This window comes from Narcine bancroftii, chromosome 7 (assembly GCF_036971445.1).
Source record: "Narcine bancroftii isolate sNarBan1 chromosome 7, sNarBan1.hap1, whole genome shotgun sequence".
Classification (NCBI taxonomy): domain Eukaryota; kingdom Metazoa; phylum Chordata; class Chondrichthyes; order Torpediniformes; family Narcinidae; genus Narcine; species Narcine bancroftii.
In genome coordinates, this window is record NC_091475.1 from 4,356,386 (window position 1) to 4,378,077 (window position 21,692).

Sequence of the window (21,692 nt, forward strand, 5' to 3'; positions counted from 1 at the left end):
TACACCTGTAGAATTTTTTGAGTCTTTGGTGACATACCAAATCTCAGACTCCTCACAAAGTATAGCCGCTGGCAAGCCTTCTTTGTAATCGCGTCAACATGGAGGCTCCAGGATAAATCCTCAAAGATGTCAACACCCAAGAATTTGAAGTTCTTGACCCTCTCTGAGCCCTCGACGAGGACTGGGTCGTATTCCCCTGACTTCCTCCTTAAGTCCACAACCATCTCGTGGTTTTGCTAACATTGTGCGCAAGGTTGTTGTCATTACACCAGTCAACGAGCTGATCCCTCTCCCTCCTGGACGCTTCCTCATTGCCACTGCTGCCGACAATTGTGGTGTCATCTGCAAATGTGTATAGCATTGGAATTGTGCCTGGGTACAATTCATGGGTATATACGGTAATGAGTAGAGTAGTGGGCTGAGCACATGCTTGTGTTGATGATCAGTGAAGAGGAGACGTTGTTTCCAATTTGTACTGACTGTGGTCTTCTGATGAGGAAGACAAGGATCCAGTTGCAGAACGGAGGAGGTACAGAGGCCTGAGTTTGTAGCTTCTTGACCAGCACCGAGTGAATAATGGTATTGAAGGCTGGAAAAGGTGCAGAAAAGAATGTAATCATGACTAGAAGGCTTGAGGTACAAGGAGAAACTGGATAGGCTGGGGTTATTTTCTCATTCCTTGAAGAAGGTCTCTGTTCTGAAACATTGGTAATATATCTTTACCACCAGTGGACGCTGTGAGACTGGCCGAGTCTCCTCCAGCATTTCTGTGTTTTTACTACAATCACAGCGTCTGCTGACTTGCAAGCTTCACTTTTCTCAAGCTGAGGAAGCTGGGGAGTGAACTAAAAGTATATAAATTTATGAGGGTGAACGGTCTGTTTTATTTTAACCAGTGTAGGGGAGTCTAAAACTAAAGGTAAAAGATACAAAAGTGAACCAGGGCCCAAAGTGTTCCAGAAGGCAGTAGGTGTGTGGGACGACCTGCCAGCAGAAATGGTAGGGACAGGTCCAATGCAATACTTAAAGGACATTAAACAGATTGGAAAGGTTTGAGGGATATCGGCCAAATATAGGGAAATGGGATTAGCTCTTGTAGCTGGCATGGATGAGTCAAGCCATGGGTCTGCTTTCACACTCTAACTCTTCCAATCATTTCTGCATCAATGAAGTATCAGACTAGACTGCAGTTCTGGGTTTATCTTCCTTCGTACCTTTTTTGAACAATGATCCAATGTTTGCAGTTTGAAGCCTGGCCCCATCAACACATATTTGGAAGGATTTGGCCAATAACTTTGCATTTTCACTGTTATTTCTCTTGGAGACGTTGAATGCTTTCCATCTGGATCAGGTGTTTTTATCCACTGTAAGAAATGGCCAGTCTTTATAGTACCTCACCATCATCAGACTTTAGTCCAATTAATCACTCCTCCATTCTTTAAAAATTCTCATCTGAGAGGATTTGCATTCATGCTTGTGTGTCATGACGCCAAGTTTTAAAACAAGGAGTTCAACAATTTAATACAGTTCTTCTAACTAAATGATAACACAGATATCAATATATTTAAAACGTTTATACATCTGCAATCAATTAGCTTAAGGTAAACCAAAGCATATTCATTTAGTTAGTTTATTGCAAAACTAATTTAATAGTTTCAACTAGCTTTCGCTTGACTGGTTGGCTACGACTACATTTAAAAATAATCTCACTCAATTGCACGATACTGTACAATATGCTTTATTGCCTGCTAGGAAATAACGAGAGAATAACACTGCAGCAGCATACAGCATTATAACATAGGGAAAAGGAAAACTGTGTTTCAATCACAAAACTAAACAGACAGGCAATAAACAGTACGCAATATAAAATGATCTGTCAAATTATGCAACTTTTATATAATTAGTGGCTTTAAACTCTTAATTATCAGTAGTAAAATTTCTGAATTCAATTTCTACAGAGCATATTAGTAAGAAATATATAAGGGATTCTGCTGAAAGCAATAGAAAGGAGCTATATACACAGGCACCTTCTGTAACAAGAACTGATTCTCGTGTAATAGGGATATCCGAACATCACCCAGAATTTTGCTTCACGATTTTGAAATTATATGTCACTGAAATTGCTCTTCTAGGAACATCAAAATAATAACCTTTAACAGTTTCCCAGTTACTGCAGGTGTATTTAACCAAACAGCTTACAACCACCATTCCCTGCCAAATGTAGCAGACATTTAGTCATACCATTAACCCTTCCAATTCATGCTATGAACTGTAAAACTCCATTGAACACAGTGCAGCTAAATGCTACGTTATCTACTTTGTTGCCTGCAACAAGAGTAAAAAAAAAGGCAAATATTTCGGTACAGTAAGGATCACCATGAACTGCTCTGCGCATTTCTAATGGTGCACAAAGTCTACAAGTAATTTTAAATACCACTGTTTTACAAACCACAATGAGCCATTTTCATTATGGTTCTCTATTTGGATCACAAGATTACAGAGCTTTGAGGCATCAATATTTTGACCTGCTATGAATCTTGGTGCTTCACAGTTGGTGGCAGGATTCTTTGCCATTGAACGTCCTCACCTTTGGGAGTCTGCTGACAAATGCAACAAAATCCAAAGACACCTCTTGAGGAAGTTTATATAGGACAAACAAGTCACTGAGCAAAAAGTGGTCAGCCTCAGATTGTGACCTCTGGGTCTGCATGGATCATTTTATTAAGGGAAATGTAATATTTTCACTAACTTGAATGTTTTTGTGAAGGAAGTGATGTTGTAAAGTGCCTGATCTATGAATTTGATCAGTCCCTTCCTGAGTTTTCAAACTGTTGATAGATTATTTGCCAACAAAGGTCTGCCGTAACGGCACTATTGGTATTAATGATTAATAATGACACACCTGAAACCGTAAACTTACATTTTTAAACATCAAGGGCCCACACAAACTGAAGGGAAGAAATAGTAATTATGATGAGTCTTTCTTAAAAAGTTATGGCCTTTTCCTAATGTAGCATTCATAGTAAATTCATTGGCTCGTTCAGGGAAAGCGGCCCACCTTTGCAAGGTTATAAGGAATTGGATTCCTTCCAGCTCTTGGGAGACAAGAGTGGAACTTCACACTCAGTCAAAAGAAAGTCTTCCAAACATTTCCATGCACTTCTAAGGATTTGGGTCAATGGCATTTAATTAGGAAAAATCCCTAAAAACTTTTTTTTAAATTGCACTCTTTAAGCAAGGCCTTCAATGTAGACTTTAATTGGAATCAAAATTACTATGTGAACAATAAACAACAGTAGAATGGATATTAATCAAAATTTTAAAGTTGAAACAACATTGTTAAAAGACAATAAACAATCAAACTAAATGATTGTTTTTTAGGCTCCATAATTAGTTTATTTAATTGCTGGTGAACATTACATTACAATGGACATACTGTATTCTGTTATTCAACTGGTGATGTGAATGTGTCAATTTTGTGTGCACGGTCTGCTTTTAATTCAAAGTTCTTCATTTCCAATTCATATTAATTTGATGAAGCATTAAATATATATATATATATATATATATATATATATATATGTATATATTTATATTTTTTTTGGTTATTTACCCTATTTTAAGTGCAAAAATCTATTGACAATTATTAGGTGTCCAAGCACACAGAGAGAGAGAGAGAGAGAGAGAGAGAGAGAGAGAGAGAGAGAGAAAGAGAGAGAGAGAGAGTGAGTGTGTGTGTGTGTGTGTGTATACATGAGAGAGAGAGAGAGAGAGAGACAGACAGACTCTTCTTTTAAACAGTCTTAAAATATTTCAACCAAAGACGTACGAATATAGTTCACATATTTACAGAAATTAATGCTGGTCAAAGCTAGTCAACACAATTCAGACTGTGTTCTATAAGTATTATATATCTATTTTTTATTCTAATGGGAATAAAATTCCTTTTAATACTTCTTGTGAATCAGAAAACATCCCTGTATTTTTGGTATTAAAATTAAAATCAACTGTACATAATTACATCATTCTACTCCCTTCCAAAAAATTAAATATTTCTGTCTACTTGTTGTGCTAGCATATACCACTGAAATCATTTCAGTTGGCCAAAAAAATTGTATTTCTAAATGATTAAATTGCATCATAAAATTTGGTCATACTCTGCCTCTTTTTCTAGGCCACATTCCATGCTTTTAATGGTAGGTAGACAATGTCTTATCACTGTACATCTTCTATTTCATAATTTGGGGGTTCTACTGGTCCCGTTACTATGGCCAAAGCTTCAACCTGTGACCAATGACATGAGATAAGACAGATGAGTTGGTGCACACAAGTGGGTCAGTAGACTTCATTTTCCTTTCAAATCTATATTTTCCAAATTCAAGCCTTTTCTAACTCCAGCTTCAAACAATGTGTAACAATGTGCAGTTATAAAGGAGAGATATTAAAAAGTTTAAATTTTGTCAAGCTGAATTTGTTTCAGTTCCAATTCAAGAAAAACCCAAGCATTTTTCAAGCCAAATAAACGTATTCTAGGCATTTTATGTAGGTTAAAATATGCCTTACTATATAAGGTTTAAAAAAAAAGCTCATCTCTTAAAGTTCTAACATAATTTAAAATAAACATCTACTATAAAAATGTGCATGTTAAATCTGAATTAAGAAATTCCATCGAGAAAGCATATTTTCATACCACAATAAAATGTAGATTAACATCATAGGTTCTCTTGTCTGACTGAACTAGTCATTTGTGGCCATTTCCGTTCTAATTCAGAATACGATTCAACAATAAACCTAACAGCTCTCACCTTAATAATTAATTATTTCTATAACACAGCTCTGAGAATCTGAGGACACCAACTTGGACTTCCATAAATCTAACTGGGCTAACTGTTCACAAATCAGAATTGGTCATTTTTCTCATCCGATGTTGTTGTGCCTTTAAGACTGCTTAGTTGCTTTCTGCCTTTTCTACAGGAGGATGAACATATATATATATATATATATATATATATGTATGTATATAAAATACTATTCTTATAACGGTTTCATCCATTGCATTCACAATGGGAAAAGTGACTGATTATTGCATTTCTTAATACCGAAAGCTATTTAGAATAATTACTATAAATTATGCATGTGATGCTTCGTAAATAAAACAATTAAATCAAGGATTAGAGAACTTCTCTGCATGTATCTGTAACTGTCTGGACTATTTGCACATAGATTCATGGACATTCTCAGGTTTGCTGAAACTAACAGTGTAATAGATTGCAGATTTAAGGGTCATTTATATTATTTTGGTTACACACAAGCAACTTCAATCGGTGGTACAATTTAGAACGATTAACCTAATTATCATTGCAACTCATTTAAATAGGAATGTAATAATAGGATTTTTTTTCTGGTACAAGTCATTTCGGAATTGATTTGACATTATATCCCTCAATGATTCAGCATCTTTTAAAACAAAATCAAAATCAAATTTGGTAATATGTTATCCTACCGTATAAATGTTTGAGGAAATTTTCAAATAGTTAGATCCAATTTCAAAACTTCAATAAACCAAAAGCATTGAAAAGTTATTTCCTTTGATGATGGTAATTAATGTGTTTATGAAGGTTAACCACCTGCTGTTAAATTTCCACAGTGGGAATTCAGACTTTTCCTCCCACATAATCATGTTTATCTGTTTAGACAGAGTTTCCATCAAACTTCTTCTAAGGTTATGGCATTGGAGCAGGAGCCAGGGAAATTTCTGACACAGACCCAAGGCTCATGTGGTACGTCCATTCAATTATGCACAAGGGGAAAACTAAAGGGTGCTAATGTTTTGTAAAAGGAAAGTAAACATTGAGCCGCAATTGAAACCCAGTAATATCCATCCTACTGTCCACTGCTGCACAGCAGGGGCAAGACAGTAAATTCATTCTGTGCTAACTTCTGTTATTCTCGCCACTTCCTACATAATAACTATTGCAGTGAAAACAAAAGCAGTAATTACACAGATAGAATTGATCAAATCTCTGATGACTGGTTTGCTTATCCATGAACATTAAAGCACTCTTTGTAAGCAAATGGGCACACTCCTAGAAATAGGCACCAGGACAGCTGATAGGCATTCCATTGCCGCTTGTCAGAACTCACACATCTCTACGTTGGTGATCAAATTTTGCAGTCTTTTCACATGCTAAAAAAGTGATATCAAGTGCAATAAGCTATACTTCAAAATAGTCACACTCTCTTGCTATAATTCAAACAAAGGAGTTTTTCATCAAACTCCATATCCCACCTATCATGGAAACATTACTGAACAGTAACACAATCAAAATAAATGCAAAAATACAATGAATTGTATTCTACTTGGTCAGGCATAAAAAGTAGACATTTTTTATCATATACTCAAACTTTTGTGAAAAAGCATTGTAACATTTAAATACAGTTACTTTTGTGTACTTCATTTTTAAATATCAGCTAGACTTTGGGCAAAAGCTGGTTTCTATAACAAGGAAAATACATTATTTCTAATGACAAGCGAAGGATGACAACTTCACAAAACTTTTAACAAGATGTTATTTACAGCTAGAGTGAAAAAGATAAACAAAATTTTGTATAAAGCAGTGTATGATTGTAAAAAGGATCATGTTACCAGGATGAACTGTTTCAGCTACTTTGAGCCTACGCAGCATCAGTTACTAGAGATCATTAATGTTGAACAAATTAAATTCAGGGGAAAGGATATTTGTTTCACGTATTCATATATTACTTTGTTGTGAAAAGTGCATCCATTTTCTATGTCAGCATTGAAGACCAAAGCTCCGAATAAAGTGGTGAAGCCACAGATTTCTAAAATTGCATATGCCAATTTGGGTACTCCAACCAAATCAACAATTCAGATTCATTCACCTTAACATGTAGGAGTCTGTTCCAAAGGCCACCCCCTAGGGTTTGTGTCTTTCCAGCCAAATCTCCACTTTGGCAAAGTACCTGATGCATTAACTTTCTGAATAACATTTGGATAGCCAGAGTGCATCAGTTCTGTATGTCTGGGCAATGTTTCATTGACCCTGCCTATTGTATTCAAATTTGAAAGATGAATAATAAACCAACAATGCATTAAAGACCTGTGGTAAGCTGCATGTCTTCAATAACACAGTCGCACAGTGAAGTCTACCTATCCCTCACCTGAGGTCACACATGTTGATCAGTGGAGGTGTCTGTTCTTTTCCCACTGTGGACAATTTCATTCACTTCAAATTCCTGCACTTGCACTTTTAATTTGATTCTGGGATTGGCACAGCAATGATTTTCCTGACGCATCCCCATGCCCTCTCCTTCCTAATCATTCATTGTGCAAATACTGATATACTACTTCACTGCAGAGCTTCTAGAAGCGAGCAGATTTCTGGCCTCATCCATATACTAGTGCTTCTGGTAGCACATGTTGCTGTAAAAAGATAATGTTCATCTCTCAGGTACAAGACCTTAGTAGTTTTATTTGACCTTCATTTACTATCAGATGATAAAGATAAATGGAGAACGGTCAGTGAGATCAACGTTCAACACAGGAATTCAAAGAAAAGCAGGGTCACAATGGCTTGTATCATTTCATCAGAATGGAAAGCTCTTTGAAAACATCAATGTTCTAATTCCTGAGAACGACCAGCATTTGATTTGCCACCATCGTTCTTGGGGGCAAGCACCATAAATCTTCAAACACAAAGCCAACTTAAGTTCATTTACTGAATATGGAAAACCATAATAATCTGAAAGTCCAGATTTATTTTCAGTCTATAATAGGCTTTATTAAAGGGAAGGCCAAATGTACTGAATCTTATTGTAGAACATTGACAAAAAGGCTCTTCTTTAGTCTTTCACCCCAAGTCCACCAATTTCAATTTGCTGGCCATTGGTCTACACTATTGTAGACAAAGTTTAGCATGGCAAATGAAACTTGCGAGATCACTTTGCCAGTTAACGTTGTATTAAGATTAATATTTCCATGAAATTAATATTTCCATAAAATTAGCCTCATAAGAATCTGAGGAACTTTAAGATTGAATCAGATTTAAACCAAAGTGTTTGGTCAATCAGTATGAATTCTTTGGACTGTATGACTCATTCTAACTTTGCAATTTCAAGGTACTTTAATAGCATTTTGTTACAAACTGCAATCACAAGCTTCTAAAGTAATAAAGCATTTCTGCTGTGATCCACATGCATTATTCCTTTCTGCGCTGCTTACTAACATTTAATATTTCCTGTGTTTGCTGAAAATGGACGACCTGGCACCCTCACTTTTTAGTCTTGTTACTATATGGATGTTGAACAAACAACAGTAAAATGCAGCTCGTAATTACAGCTGTATTAGTCCGATTTTAATGAACGGCGCAAAAACGTGTTGTGTGTGTATATAGAGAGTATTTTACCACCCATAAAATTCGTACAACTACTGAGAAATTATTTTTTTTATCGTCCCTCGTTGTTTTCCATTCTGGTAACATGATCTTCAACCAATACAGGAACAAAAATAATCTGCATTTAAACTTAGTATAAAACATCAGTAATTCTAGCTGTTGGTCTGACAGAAGATGTTGATTTATTTGTGCTGATATACTTCTGCAACCTGAAATAAAACCTGAATATCTTTTCAGTAATTTGCTGAATTAGTAACCCTACAACCATCATAATAATCATTCACTGTAAAAAAAACATAGCAGTGCAACAGTTGGGACCTAAAAAGCTGACAGAATTTATGCCATTATTAGTGCCCTAATTGCTTAAAAAAATAAGCAAATTATTTTACATATCTTAACAGTATTTAGGAAAACAGTCATGTCCAGTAAACTGGCCCATTGCAGGGTCAGTGAGGTTTAGCTAGAGGATACAAGAACAACAGGTATGAAGTCATTAAGGAAAAACACTCAAGCAAAAACAGTGTAAAAAAAAAGTACCGTCTGTTCACAGGCAGATTCACTATTAAACTCAACTACAAGTTAAGAGATAGTTTCAACTAAATAATGATGCTGTTGAAATAAAATTTCTTAATGTGATGAGCAAAATGTAAAGTATTTTTAATAATATATTTTCTTCCCACCATCATCTCAGTGATCAGGCTGAAGTTCATGATTACAGTTTTTGTAAAACTTAAATCATAATGTGCTTTTTTTTTAAAAAAAGAAAAAATAAAACGATGATATCTAGTCACTAGGAACAGTGTATCAGTGTTACTTGGGGAAAGCTAAATGTTGCAGCGAATTGGACTAGCTCACACTCTAATCGCATAGCGTCCAACTGCAAGAATCGCCAGAGATTTCATGGCCTTTTGTTCTGTGTAACAGCAATTTTTATAGAACCGAGTCGTCTTCAGATTGGGTGCAAAGGCTGAGGAAACTGGAATAGCCCCATTCATATACAAATGGTGCTCAGATTCTAAGCCCGATGCTCAGCCTGTGCCTCCCAGCTGTTGTGTCCAGCCATGGAAAGGCGAGACTCCCACCATGCAGTCAACATCAGGCCATACACACTGACTCATCTCCTGTGTTGCAGATTTTGTTGGGATCCAGATCAATCGTTGATTATTGGTCTGCACAGGAGATGAGCACTGGGGTTTGTGCTATTTCCTTGGGCTGTCCATCATGGTTCAGCGAAACTGCACGCTGACCTCTGCAGATGAAAGGTAAACTGAGAATCAGTATAACAGAAGTAAATACTGATAAACAAACATATTTTCAATGGCAACATTCTTGGAACAACACCATGTAATAGTGCACTTTTATACATTTGATTAAAAGCTGATTCCATTTTCAGTCATGGAGCAAACTTTGGAGAGAAATAAATCTGAGCCTCAGTATGCATTTGCGAGTAGATATCTGGAATGAGATTGTGAATAAAGTGAAGATCCTGTCCCCTTCTCAGATCGGTCTGCCAGAAAATCTCAGAAGGATTATGGGCAGGGAAAAGACTGAACAGTAAATAGTTTCTGTAGACATTGGATAAAATGGTCCTAAACAGTCCCAGTCAGAGAGGGAAACTAATGAACCAACACCATAGAGTTAGTGTAAGGAAATAACTAACACAATATCCCAAATAGATTACAAAACATAGACCTTAAAAAAAAAAGTTTTTGTGAAATGCAGTAATTGGTTGGATTATGCAGAAAAATGCTTCAAATCCCATGGTTTCCTTTACTGAAGTCGAGATGAAACCCTAAGGATGAGTACGTAGATTCAACAATTTTACACAACTAAATAAAATCGGGTTGAATAATGCCTGGCATGCAAGGAAGTCTGCAGATGCTGGGGCCTCGTGCAATTCACTAAAGTGCTGTAGGAAGAACTCAGCATATCCAATAGGCAGCCAATGTGTCGGGCCTGAGCTCTTCTTCACGTGTCTTCTCCAATGATAGTAATGGAGTCGGACTCGAATTTTTAAAAAAATTTGTTTTACGTGACTTAGGTTTAAATTTCAACACATTGAAATGAAACGTGTTTATTGCTAAACGAGAGAGCGCAGCTTGCTGGTTGCATCAAAACATGGCACAAGGGAACTGCTCTGCTTAAGATCAGAAGTTGCTCCAGAAGGTTAGTCAATACACCTCAGAACATTAAACAATTATCCCCAAGGTCTCCAGATTCATCTCCCACTATCTCGGAAAGGCAGCAAACACACTGAAGGATCTAGCCCGGACACACACTCTTCTTCCTCCTCCCATCAGAGAGAAGGCCTCAGAGTGTGAAAGCGCACACCAATAGGATTTAAAGACAATTTCTTCCCTGCAGCCATCAGGCTCCTGAATGAACTCCATATCAATGCTCTCATGCTGCCTTTGCTTGGTGCTAACTCTTCATTGCATTCCTATGCTCTGAGCTTATGCTTTTTACATGGCTGTACGAAATGTTAACCTGTTCACTGTCTGCAGAATAATCCTTCTCACTTTACTTAGTATTTTGTGGCAAATCAAACTTCAACCTATTAAACCAATACTTAATTAGTCCTTTCACCTGTGTGCATTTTCCATGGCTGCCACCTCTGCCAAGGCAGCTAAACTGAAGAATGCTGGGATAGCAGATGTATTTTGCACTTCTGGTGAAATACTGCAGACCTGGTCAGTTTCTGACTTACTGTCGTTGACTCCACTAATCGAAGCATCAGTCTTTACTGGCGGTTTTTTCTTCTCCTGTTTACATGACAGCTTCCCCTTTGTTAGCTCTGCAGAAATTGAACAGCACTTTTGAGACACAGAATATTGAAAAGAAAAGGTACATTAATGATGCAGTATATTAAAAAATGAATTAGTTTAATTGCTATTTCACTACACATATCCACACTGGCTTGAGTGTCTACCAACAGTACTGTGGAATCAACCAGTGATCCTAATCACAATTGAAGCATGCACAGAGACGAGATGGTGAGGTTTCCTGTGGATACATGCTTACCTCTCATTATTGCTTATATATGAGAGATCAGAGACTCAGCATGAGATGAACCATCTTATATTTTAAAAATAGAATGGAACAGTCTAGGTAGAATTAAGGTTAAATTACACTTCTATCCATTCAACCTGGCTGTGCACAAAGGTGAGATCCATCTGGGAGGACCTAGGGGGCATTCTGAAAAAAAATGACAAAGGTGGATTTTCCACACGATCTATAACCGTACCTTCTGGGGAACATTACGGACGTGTGTTTTAAACAGACCAAGTACCAGGTTCAGTTTATGAAGGACATCTTGGCAGTAGCCAGGAAATGTATAGTGGTCACGTGAAAGTCCGACTCCAAACTAAATATTACACTGTGGAATATGGAAACACAGAGGTGCATTCCTGTGGAGAAAACCACATACAATTTAAGGAGGAAATATATTGGAATAAGGGTACTGAAACAGACTATCCCAGAAGGAAAACAATTGGGATCAATGAAGTGGGATGTGGTGCAGATGATGGGCTCTGTTTTTTTTAATATATTCCTTTCCTTTTATTACTTAATCACCTTGGTTGTTTTCTTCTTGGGGCTTTTTCCTGGGTTTCTGTGGGGGGGGGGGGGGGTCAGTGACCCCACCAGTATTTGTGTTTTTTGTACCTGTATAATTTATATGACTTTATTCTCAGTTGTATTGGGGCAAGGGGGGTGGGGAGTGGAGGAAATAAAAATGGACTCTGTATGTCATAGTGATGTGGAAAGAGATTGTATTGTTTGTTTGAATTTATAAGAGTCTGATAAATCAAAAATAAAATATTCAAAAAAATTTACACTTCTATTTTCTTCTGCTACTTCCATGGATTTTCAGGTTTGGAGTTCAATTGTATTCTAGACAACTTTGTATTGGCCCCTTTGGGAAGATCTTCAGTGCATATTAAAGTTTTAATAGGTTCTATTTAAATGATTTGAAAAGTGTCGGTCATTGCTTGGGATTTTTAAAAATATATTTTATACTTACCAGATGATAGCAAATCTTTGCATGTGGAAGTATCCACATGAAAGCTCTCTTTTGCCCATGAAGGCTAAACACAAGGTTTAGAGTTGTGGTGGTTAAAGAATTGAGTTGCGGATAAAGCACCAACACTTTACAATACCCTTCAGGGAACGTGCCAACAATTTTCAGTTGTCCCACATACAACCCTGGACACACTAGGCAAATAGCATAATTCCCTATCATGGGAGCAGTAGCCCTTTCAATCACAATATTTCAATTCACACTCAAAAGTCCACAGAAAAGTCCAAGTGAAAAGCTTGTACTCAAAGATGAACTCAGTTTGCCACTGACTGTAAATGCTGGCCATTATGCACTCACCCCCTGCTGGCGACAACCTTCCATCAGCTGTTCGGATGAGGTGCGTTATTTTTGTTTTTCTGGCCTTGCGCTTTTGGCTGCCAACAAGGGGTTCTTGTGTCATTGTAAGTAGACTGCTTGGAATTGACAGTGCATGGTCCATCTTCTCTGCATGTTCCTCAGAGTTCATATCTTGCGGGACTATGGCTGGAGTGGAAGAAACAACTGTGTTAAATAACACACAACACAACTTTCTTATGAAGTGGAATCATGGGCTGTTTTGTTAGTTTGTTCAGAAGTACCGTACATGTATATTTAGCTACATTCTAATGCCAAGTTATAACTAAAAGATTAGATCTCCCTTATTGTTTGGGAGGGACATTGAACAAATGGCCCACATAGTCAGTAGGTAAAACTTGCTGCCTTGAACTGAAGGTTTAACTACATGCTGTAACGTACATCAAAGTGCTTGCCCTTATTTCAAATTAAACACGTTTACAATAGAATCTAAACATTTGCACCAATCCATTCTGCAACAAATTGCAGATTTTTAAAAAATAGTCGTTTTTAATCTCAAGTCTCTGACATTGGAGAATGTTTCAAATCGAGTTCAAAAATCATCTACTTTGTTAATCTTATTTACCTCGGCATGGTTTTACCCTAGTTAGTCACCCCAGTGTGGTTTTACCCCAGTTAGTCACCTCGGCGTGGTTTTACCCCAGTTAGTCACCTCGACGTGGTTTTACCCTAGTTATTTACCTCGGCATGGTTTTACCTTAGTTAGTCACCTCGGCATGGTGTTACCCTAGTTATTTACCTCGGCGTGGTTTTACCCTAGTTAGTCAACTCGGCGTGGTTTTACTCTAGTTAGTCACCTCGGCGTGGTTTTACCCCAGTTAGTCACCTCGGCGTGGTTTTACCCCAGTTAGTCACCTCGGCGTGGTTTTACCCCAGTTAGTCACCTCGGCGTGGTTTTACCCCAGTTAGTCACCTCGGCGTGGTTTTACCCCAGTTAGTCACCTTGGCGTGGTTTTACCCTAGTTAGTCACCTCGGTATTGTTTTACCCTTGTTAGGCACCTCGGCGTGGTGTTACCCTAGTTATTTACCTCGGCGTGGTTTTACCCTAGTTAGTCACCTCGGTGTGGTTTTACTCTAGTTAGTCACCTCGGTGTAGTTTTACCCTAGTTAGTCACCTCGGCGTGGTTTTACCCTAGTTAGTCACCTCGGCGTGGCTTGACCCTAGTTAGTCACCTCGGCGTGGCTTTACCCTAGTTAGTCACCTCGGCGTGGCTTTACCCTAGTTAGTCACCTCGGCGTGGCTTTACCCTAGTTAGTCACCTTGGTGTGGTTTTACCCTAGTTAGTCACCTCTACGTGGTTTTACCCTAGTTAGTCACCTCTGCGTGGTTTTACCTTAGTTAGTCACCTCGGCGTGGCTTTACCCTAGTTAGTCACCTTGGTGTGGTTTTACCCTAGTTAGTCACCTCTGCGCGGTTTTACCCTAGTTAGTCACCTCTGCGTGGTTTTACCCTAGTTAGTCACCTCTGCGCGGTGTTACCCTAGTTAGTCACCTCGGTGTGGTTTTACCCTAGTTAGTCACCTCTGCGCGGTGTTACCCTAGTTAGTCACCTCGGTGTGGTTTTACCCTAGTTAGTCACCTCTGCGCGGTGTTACCCTAGTTAGTCACCTCTGCGCGGTGTTACCCTAGTTAGTCACCTCGGCGCGGTGTTACCCTAGTTAGTCACCTCGGCGCGGTTTTACCCTAGTTAGTCACCTCGGCGCGGTTTTACCCTAGTTAGTCACCTCGGCGCGGTGTTACCCTAGTTAGTCACCTCTGCGTGGTTTTACCCTAGTTAGTCACCTCGGTGTGGTTTTACCCTAGTTAGTCACCTCGGTGTGGTTTTACCCTAGTTAGTCACCTCTGCGCGGTTTTACCCTAGTTAGTCACCTCGGTGTGGTTTTACCCTAGTTAGTCACCTCTGCGCGGTTTTACCCTAGTTAGTCACCTCTGCGCGGTGTTACCCTAGTTAGTCACCTCGGTGTGGTTTTACCCTAGTTAGTCACCTCTGCGCGGTGTTACCCTAGTTAGTCACCTCGGTGTGGTTTTACCCTAGTTAGTCACCTCTGCGCGGTGTTACCCTAGTTAGTCACCTCGGCGCGGTGTTACCCTAGTTAGTCACCTCTGCGCGGTGTTACCCTAGTTAGTCACCTCGGCGCGGTGTTACCCTAGTTAGTCACCTCGGCGCGGTTTTACCCTAGTTAGTCACCTCGGCGCGGTTTTACCCTAGTTAGTCACCTCGGCGCGGTGTTACCCTAGTTAGTCACCTCTGCGTGGTTTTACCCTAGTTAGTCACCTCGGTGTGGTTTTACCCTAGTTAGTCACCTCGGTGTGGTTTTACCCTAGTTAGTCACCTCTGCGCGGTTTTACCCTAGTTAGTCACCTCGGTGTGGTTTTACCCTAGTTAGTCACCTCTGCGCGGTTTTACCCTAGTTAGTCACCTCTGCGCGGTGTTACCCTAGTTAGTCACCTCGGTGTGGTTTTACCCTAGTTAGTCACCTCTGCGCGGTGTTACCCTAGTTAGTCACCTCGGTGTGGTTTTACCCTAGTTAGTCACCTCTGCGCGGTGTTACCCTAGTTAGTCACCTCGGCGCGGTGTTACCCTAGTTAGTCACCTCGGCGCGGTGTTACCCTAGTTAGTCACCTCTGCGTGGTTTTACCCTAGTTAGTCACCTCTGCGTGGTTTTACCCTAGTTAGTCACCTCTGCGTGGTTTTACCCTAGTTGGTCACCTCTGCGTGGTTTTACCCTAGTTAGTCACCTCTGCGTGGTTTTACCCTAGTTAGTCACCTTGGTGTGGTTTTACCCTAGTTAGTCACCTCTGCGCGGTGTTACCCTAGTTAGTCACCTCTGCGCGGTGTTACCCTAGTTAGTCACCTCGGTGTGGTTTTACCCTAGTTAGTCACCTCTGCGCGGTTTTACCCTAGTTAGTCACCTCTGCGCGGTTTTACCCTAGTTAGTCACCTCTGCGTGGTTTTACCCTAGTTAGTCACCTCTGCGCGGTGTTACCCTAGTTAGTCACCTCGGTGTGGTTTTACCCTAGTTAGTCACCTCTGCGCGGTGTTACCCTAGTTAGTCACCTCGGTGTGGTTTTACCCTAGTTAGTCACCTCTGCGCGGTGTTACCCTAGTTAGTCACCTCTGCGCGGTGTTACCCTAGTTAGTCACCTCTGCGCGGTGTTACCCTAGTTAGTCACCTCTGCGCGGTGTTACCCTAGTTAGTCACCTCGGCGCGGTGTTACCCTAGTTAGTCACCTCGGCGTGGTTTTACCCTAGTTAGTCACCTCGGCGCGGTTTTACCCTAGTTAGTCACCTCGGCGCGGTGTTACCCTAGTTAGTCACCTCTGCGTGGTTTTACCCTAGTTAGTCACCTCGGTGTGGTTTTACCCTAGTTAGTCACCTCTGCGCGGTGTTACCCTAGTTAGTCACCTCGGTGTGGTTTTACCCTAGTTAGTCACCTCTGCGCGGTTTTACCCTAGTTAGTCACCTCGGCGTGGTTTTACCCTAGTTAGTCACCTCGGTGTGGTTTTACCCTAGTTAGTCACCTCTGCGCGGTTTTACCCTAGTTAGTCACCTCTGCGCGGTGTTACCCTAGTTAGTCAGCTCGGTGTGTTTTTACCCTAGTTAGTCACCTCTGCGCGGTGTTACCCTAGTTAGTCACCTCGGTGTGGTTTTACCCTAGTTAGTCACCTCTGCGCGGTGTTACCCTAGTTAGTCACCTCGGCGCGGTGTTACCCTAGTTAGTCACCTCGGCGCGGTGTTACCCTAGTTAGTCACCTCTGCGTGGTTTTACCCTAATTAGCCACCTCGGTGCGGTTTTACCCTAGTTAGTCCCCTCGGCGCGGTGTTACCCTAGTTAGTCACCTCTGCGTGGTTTTACCCTAGTTAGTCACCTCGGTGTGGTTTTACCCTAGTTAGTCACCTCTGCGCGGTGTTACCCTAGTTAGTCACCTCGGTGTGGTTTTACCCTAGTTAGTCACCTCTGCGCGGTGTTACCATAGTTAGTCACCTCGGCGCGGTGTTACCCTAGTTAGTCACCTCGGCGTGGTTTTACCCTAGTTAGTCACCACGGCGCGGTTTTACCCTAGTTAGTCACCTCGACGCAGTGTTACCCAAGTTAGTCACCTCGGCGCGGTTTTACCCTAGTTAGTCACCTCGGTGTAGTTTTATCCTAGTTAGTCTCCTCTGCGCGGTGTTACCCTAGTTAGTCACCTCGGCGCGGTGTTACCCTAGTTAGTCACCTCTGCGTGGTTTTACCCTTGTTAGTCACCTCGGCGCGGTTTTACCCTAGTTATTTACCTCGGCGCGGTGTTACCCTAGTTAGTCACCTCGGCGCGGTTTTACCCTAGTTATTTACCTCGGCATGGTTTTACCCTAGTTAGTCACCTCGGCATGGTTTTACCCTAGTTAGTCACCTCGGCATGGTTTTACCCTAGTTAGTCACCTCGGCGCGGTTTTACCCTAGTTAGTCACCTCGGCGCGGTGTTACCCTAGTTAGTCACCTCGGCGCGGTGTTACCCTAGTTAGTCACCTCGGCGCGGTGTTACCCTAGTTAGTCACCTCGGCGCGGTGTTACCCTAGTTAGTCACCTCGGCGCGGTGTTACCCTAGTTAGTCACCTCGGCGCGGTGTTACCCTAGTTAGTCACCTCGGCGCGGTGTTACCCTAGTTAGTCACCTCGGCGCGGTGTTACCCTAGTTAGTCACCTCGGCGCGGTGTTACCCTAGTTATTTACCAATACCAGCAACACAAAGCAAGGCATCTTTTAAGAACTCATAACAAATGCTTTGAAATAATTTTACGGCGGTAATCCATTTGAATGGATGTTCCACTTGAAAGAAATCATAACCTGTCTCATAACTACATTAATTTACCACCATTGTAATAAGTAGAGATTTACAAACATGATTTCTCATGGTTTTAATGATCATCCAACAAATTACAATGTCACAATATAATACAACCTATCTCAAGTGGGCACTTAGATCATTCTGTATGTTTTGGCTTATGTAAAATCCACTGCGACTTTTTGTGCACATTTCTACTTATGCTTTCTTCTGTGAATATTTATACTTACAGCTCTTCTGTTGAACCTGGACAGTGCAATAATTCTGAAGCACTGCAGCCACCCTATCCCTCATCTTGATACCCAGGAGACAAATTTCTCGTACAGCAACATTAACCTTTATTAGTACCTTTATCAGTTAAATGATGTGTGTCCTTTTGGTGCTTAAACTTGCTGACTATTTTCTGAGATGGAGATGATCCTAAAAAATATAAATAAAAATGTAAAAAAAGATAATGCTGGCTTTAACCAAACTGATGCCTGATACATGGTAAATTCATAATCTATTCCAATGTATGGAAAATGAGAAGATAGGTATTCTTTCTATTAGCCTTGGTCACTTGCAATACAAGGATAGTACGTCAGCTTACAATCGTAGTAGGATTAAAAAAGTAGACTGTGTCATTGGGTGTGGCCAGGTATGCAAGATCAGATTTATTGTTAACTGATAATATTACATAAAACTGAGCAATGTCTGCACGAACATCATTGATAAAAACTGGTCTTTGGCCAGGTGTAAAATCTGCACGTTTAAGCGCAGTCCTGCTTTGTAATCTTCTCCCAACCACACTCCCATTTACCGCCACAGGCGACCTAGTCTATCCCTGAAGACCTTAACTCTGTCTACTCCCATAATATCATACCAGGCAACACATTTTCAAATATGAAATGTAAAAGATTCATTCAGAAAAATTTGTAGGAGGGATTCTGACTGAATTTTTTTTAAGCGTGCTGATCTAATGCCCATCTAGTGGACCTATTTGAGCTTATTAGAAGTTCTAGGCTTACACATTCAATGGTCCAGCCATCTCATGACACAAGAACACAGGTAACAGAAGTAGGAGAGGGCAAAACAGTCCCCCAAGTCTGCTTCATTGTAAAAATGTGACTGACTATATGCCGCATCCATTTTTCCACAATCACATTCGGAATCTCCAAAAACCCATCAATCTGAGCCTTAATCACACTCAGTGATTGAGCAACTACAGCCGTGTGAGGTGAAGCATTTCAAAGGGTCTGCATAAAGAAAAGCTTCGTCATTTCATTCCTACCCTGACCCTGCTCTAAAGGCAGTATCTCTGGTTCGTGGCTCTCCAGTTCAATCTCACTCAGCAGCAATACTTGCCAATCCTTCTCAGATACATTATATAAATCAATGAAGTTACCTAAATGCCAATGCAGTCCCTTCTCCTGAGGGGACGGTACAAAATATACAGCTTCCACACCGAATGCGAACAGTTCTGAATAGCCTTGTGAGTTACAGAATACCTGTATTCACGACTCCACTCTTTTCTAGAGTGGCAATTCTGTTCTTGAATCTGGCTATTGATTGAGGAATCCTTGTGGAACACGGAGCATTCCCACCAAAATATGACAGCCTCGCTTCTGGAAGTGGCATTTCCCCCAAGAACTTAATCATTACCCTTGTCTACAATTTCTATTTTCTTGAATGTGAACATTCTGAATTAATGTGCAGCTTTTATCACAACATATTTATATATTTTTTTCCACAGGTATCTGTCACAGCCCTACTCAAAGTCCTCTGTGAAAGTTCTATCAATTCCTATGTAGCTGTTCACTAGCTAATCACGCCACCCACTAATAGCTCTCATCTCTTAGACAGCTCAGTTGGACTGCTATGTTTTGCTTTGACTCTTAGCTATTGTCGATATCCTAATGCTGCCAAACTCATCCTAATGTTTGTGGATATACCTCTCCAGACCACTAACCTTTTCTGGCCCCATCACCAGTCAAAGCTCAGATCTGCTAACTCCTTGCACGTTGTGAATTCTTTCATCTTTTTGTTCCACTATTGGTAGGCAACTATGCAGAAGCTGTGCTTTGGCAATCCCTGCCTAAATCCATCCACTTCCCTTTTTCTCATTGCAACATCCAAATCTTTCTTCAATTAGCTAGGCTAGTTATACTTGATAAAAGGCCAGGATTCTTTTTAGAAACAATTGTTACATAAATACTTTGCATCCTTTTTTCTCCTTTCGGCATTAGTATGAATTACTGAATGAGCACGAGTTAAAGCAATACAAAATCAAATGACTGTAGATGTTGCAAATCAAAAAAATATTTCAAGTAAATAATTAGCAAGTCAGAAAGCATTTGTGGAGTGGGAAATAATGTTTCAGTTTGGTAACCATCTATGAAAGGTCTTCACCTGAGAAGTGTTAACCACGTTGCTTTCCTCTAAGGTACTACCCAACCTGCTAAATGTTTCCCAAAGTTTCCTGCAACATATACAAGTAGCTTGACGTGGCAATCACTGTTTTTGCAATACAATGGGATTGAACAGTAAACCAATGGCGAATGTATGCATTTCTGCTGTGTACATCAAGATTAAAATATCTATTGAATACTTCATAACCTCTCGTCCCACCTTTATCACATTTCTGCTGCTCGATGGATCCACTCTTATTCTTCTTTTTTTTCCTTGTCACTGTTGTGTTCTTGCGGTCAAAAGTAACTGGACTATATTGTGGAAGGCTGTTGAATTTCTTTTCAAATTCCTGCTCTAGATTCCCTAAGCTGGAAGGAAATCAAGAGAATTCTCAAACCCTCGTCATTTCTACAATCCCGGTCAAGTCATCAAACTTCAGAAGTTTCTCCTTTAATTCTAAATGAAAGTGTTCCAGGTAACAATAAAGTTCTGTTGGGCTTTTATTCAATTTATGGACCATTTATCATATGTAACGCATAATACGCAATGCACTTATAGAGTAACGCATCCCCTCAACACAGTTTTGCTGGTGCGCCATACTAAACAGCTGAGAACAAATCCAATGGACTAAAAGGAATGCTTTCACCAGGACGCTTTGCAAAATTGCTCATTATAATTATAATTTGCAGGGTGGTGGGTTATTAAAACTATAAATGACCATTGTAATATATTAAAGAAGTTACTGGCAACAGTTAAACACGGCAATAAATTTTAAATTTATTGGGGCAATAAAGGTGTTGCACTAACCCCTAGGCCAAACGTGCCACCTTCTTTTAAACATAAAAGATCTGCAATATTTCTAACCCTACACCATACTTTGCACTTTAACATATTACGAATGAAGGGGGTTCTGACAAAACGTACAGTACTGTTTTCTAAAAGCCAACTTTCAAACCTGCAGATAAATCACACAATAACAAAAATACATTTCAGCCAGCACCTTATAAACAGAGAAATTGATGTTGCCACTTTCTCATTTCTTTCAAGACTCACCAGAAATCAAATACAACCCATGTTCAGTTTCAGTTCACAAATCCATTTGCTGCATATGAGTGAATGATCGGCAGATTGCCAGATCAAGTCCTCAAGAGTTGTGGAGAGGAAAACTGAGAAAACAATATTTCTTACCCAAGAGCTGATTCATCTTTCTGTTTCAATTTCTTGAACTTTTTGGTTCCACTACTCCCAACAGTTGAAAAGGACCAATCTTCCTCCTTCCAGCATCCTTCATGATCAGAAGATCCTCCTTTCCCTGAAGCTTTCTTGCCTGAAAGTATTATAAATACATTTCTGCACCAGTGAAGGCATGCAAATTACAGCCACATCCACAATGCAAACTGGTAGCAAGCCATTTCCGAGCTACTCTGGAGACAAGAGAATTTACTGAAGCAACTAAGCAGGTCGAGCATCTTCTGTTTGTGGAGGGGGGGGGGGGGGGGGTGGGGCAGGGGGTGGTGGGGAAGGAATTGCAATGTTTTGGGTCAAAACACTCCAAGGGTTTCGACCTGAAATGTTCTTTCATAAAGCAAAAAAATCTGAAAATGAAGGCAGAAATTCTCCGCCCTCATGTCGCA

General features: G+C 40.2%; 1 protein-coding gene across 15 annotated transcripts in view; it reads right to left on the minus strand.

The window, feature by feature from the left end:
- Positions 1-1,722: 1,722 nt before the first annotated feature.
- The window catches only part of LOC138738423 (HMG box transcription factor BBX), a 285,557-nt gene continuing 265,587 nt past the window's right edge, over positions 1,723-21,692 (minus strand). For 13 of the 15 annotated variants that reach the window (XM_069888607.1, XM_069888604.1, XM_069888602.1 and 10 more), the window contains 6 exons: positions 21,247-21,385; positions 20,278-20,426; positions 18,019-18,090; positions 12,790-12,975; positions 11,001-11,208; positions 1,723-9,663 (listed from right to left, as the gene is read on the minus strand). In XM_069888607.1, the coding sequence (XP_069744708.1) occupies positions 9,576-9,663; positions 11,001-11,208; positions 12,790-12,975; positions 18,019-18,090; positions 20,278-20,426; positions 21,247-21,385 (842 nt within the window). In that variant the 3' untranslated portion in view covers positions 1,723-9,575. The remainder of the gene's footprint in view (positions 9,664-11,000; positions 11,209-12,789; positions 12,976-18,018; positions 18,091-20,277; positions 20,427-21,246; positions 21,386-21,692) is intronic. The other 2 variants (XM_069888616.1, XM_069888615.1) reach the window with 2 other exon arrangements.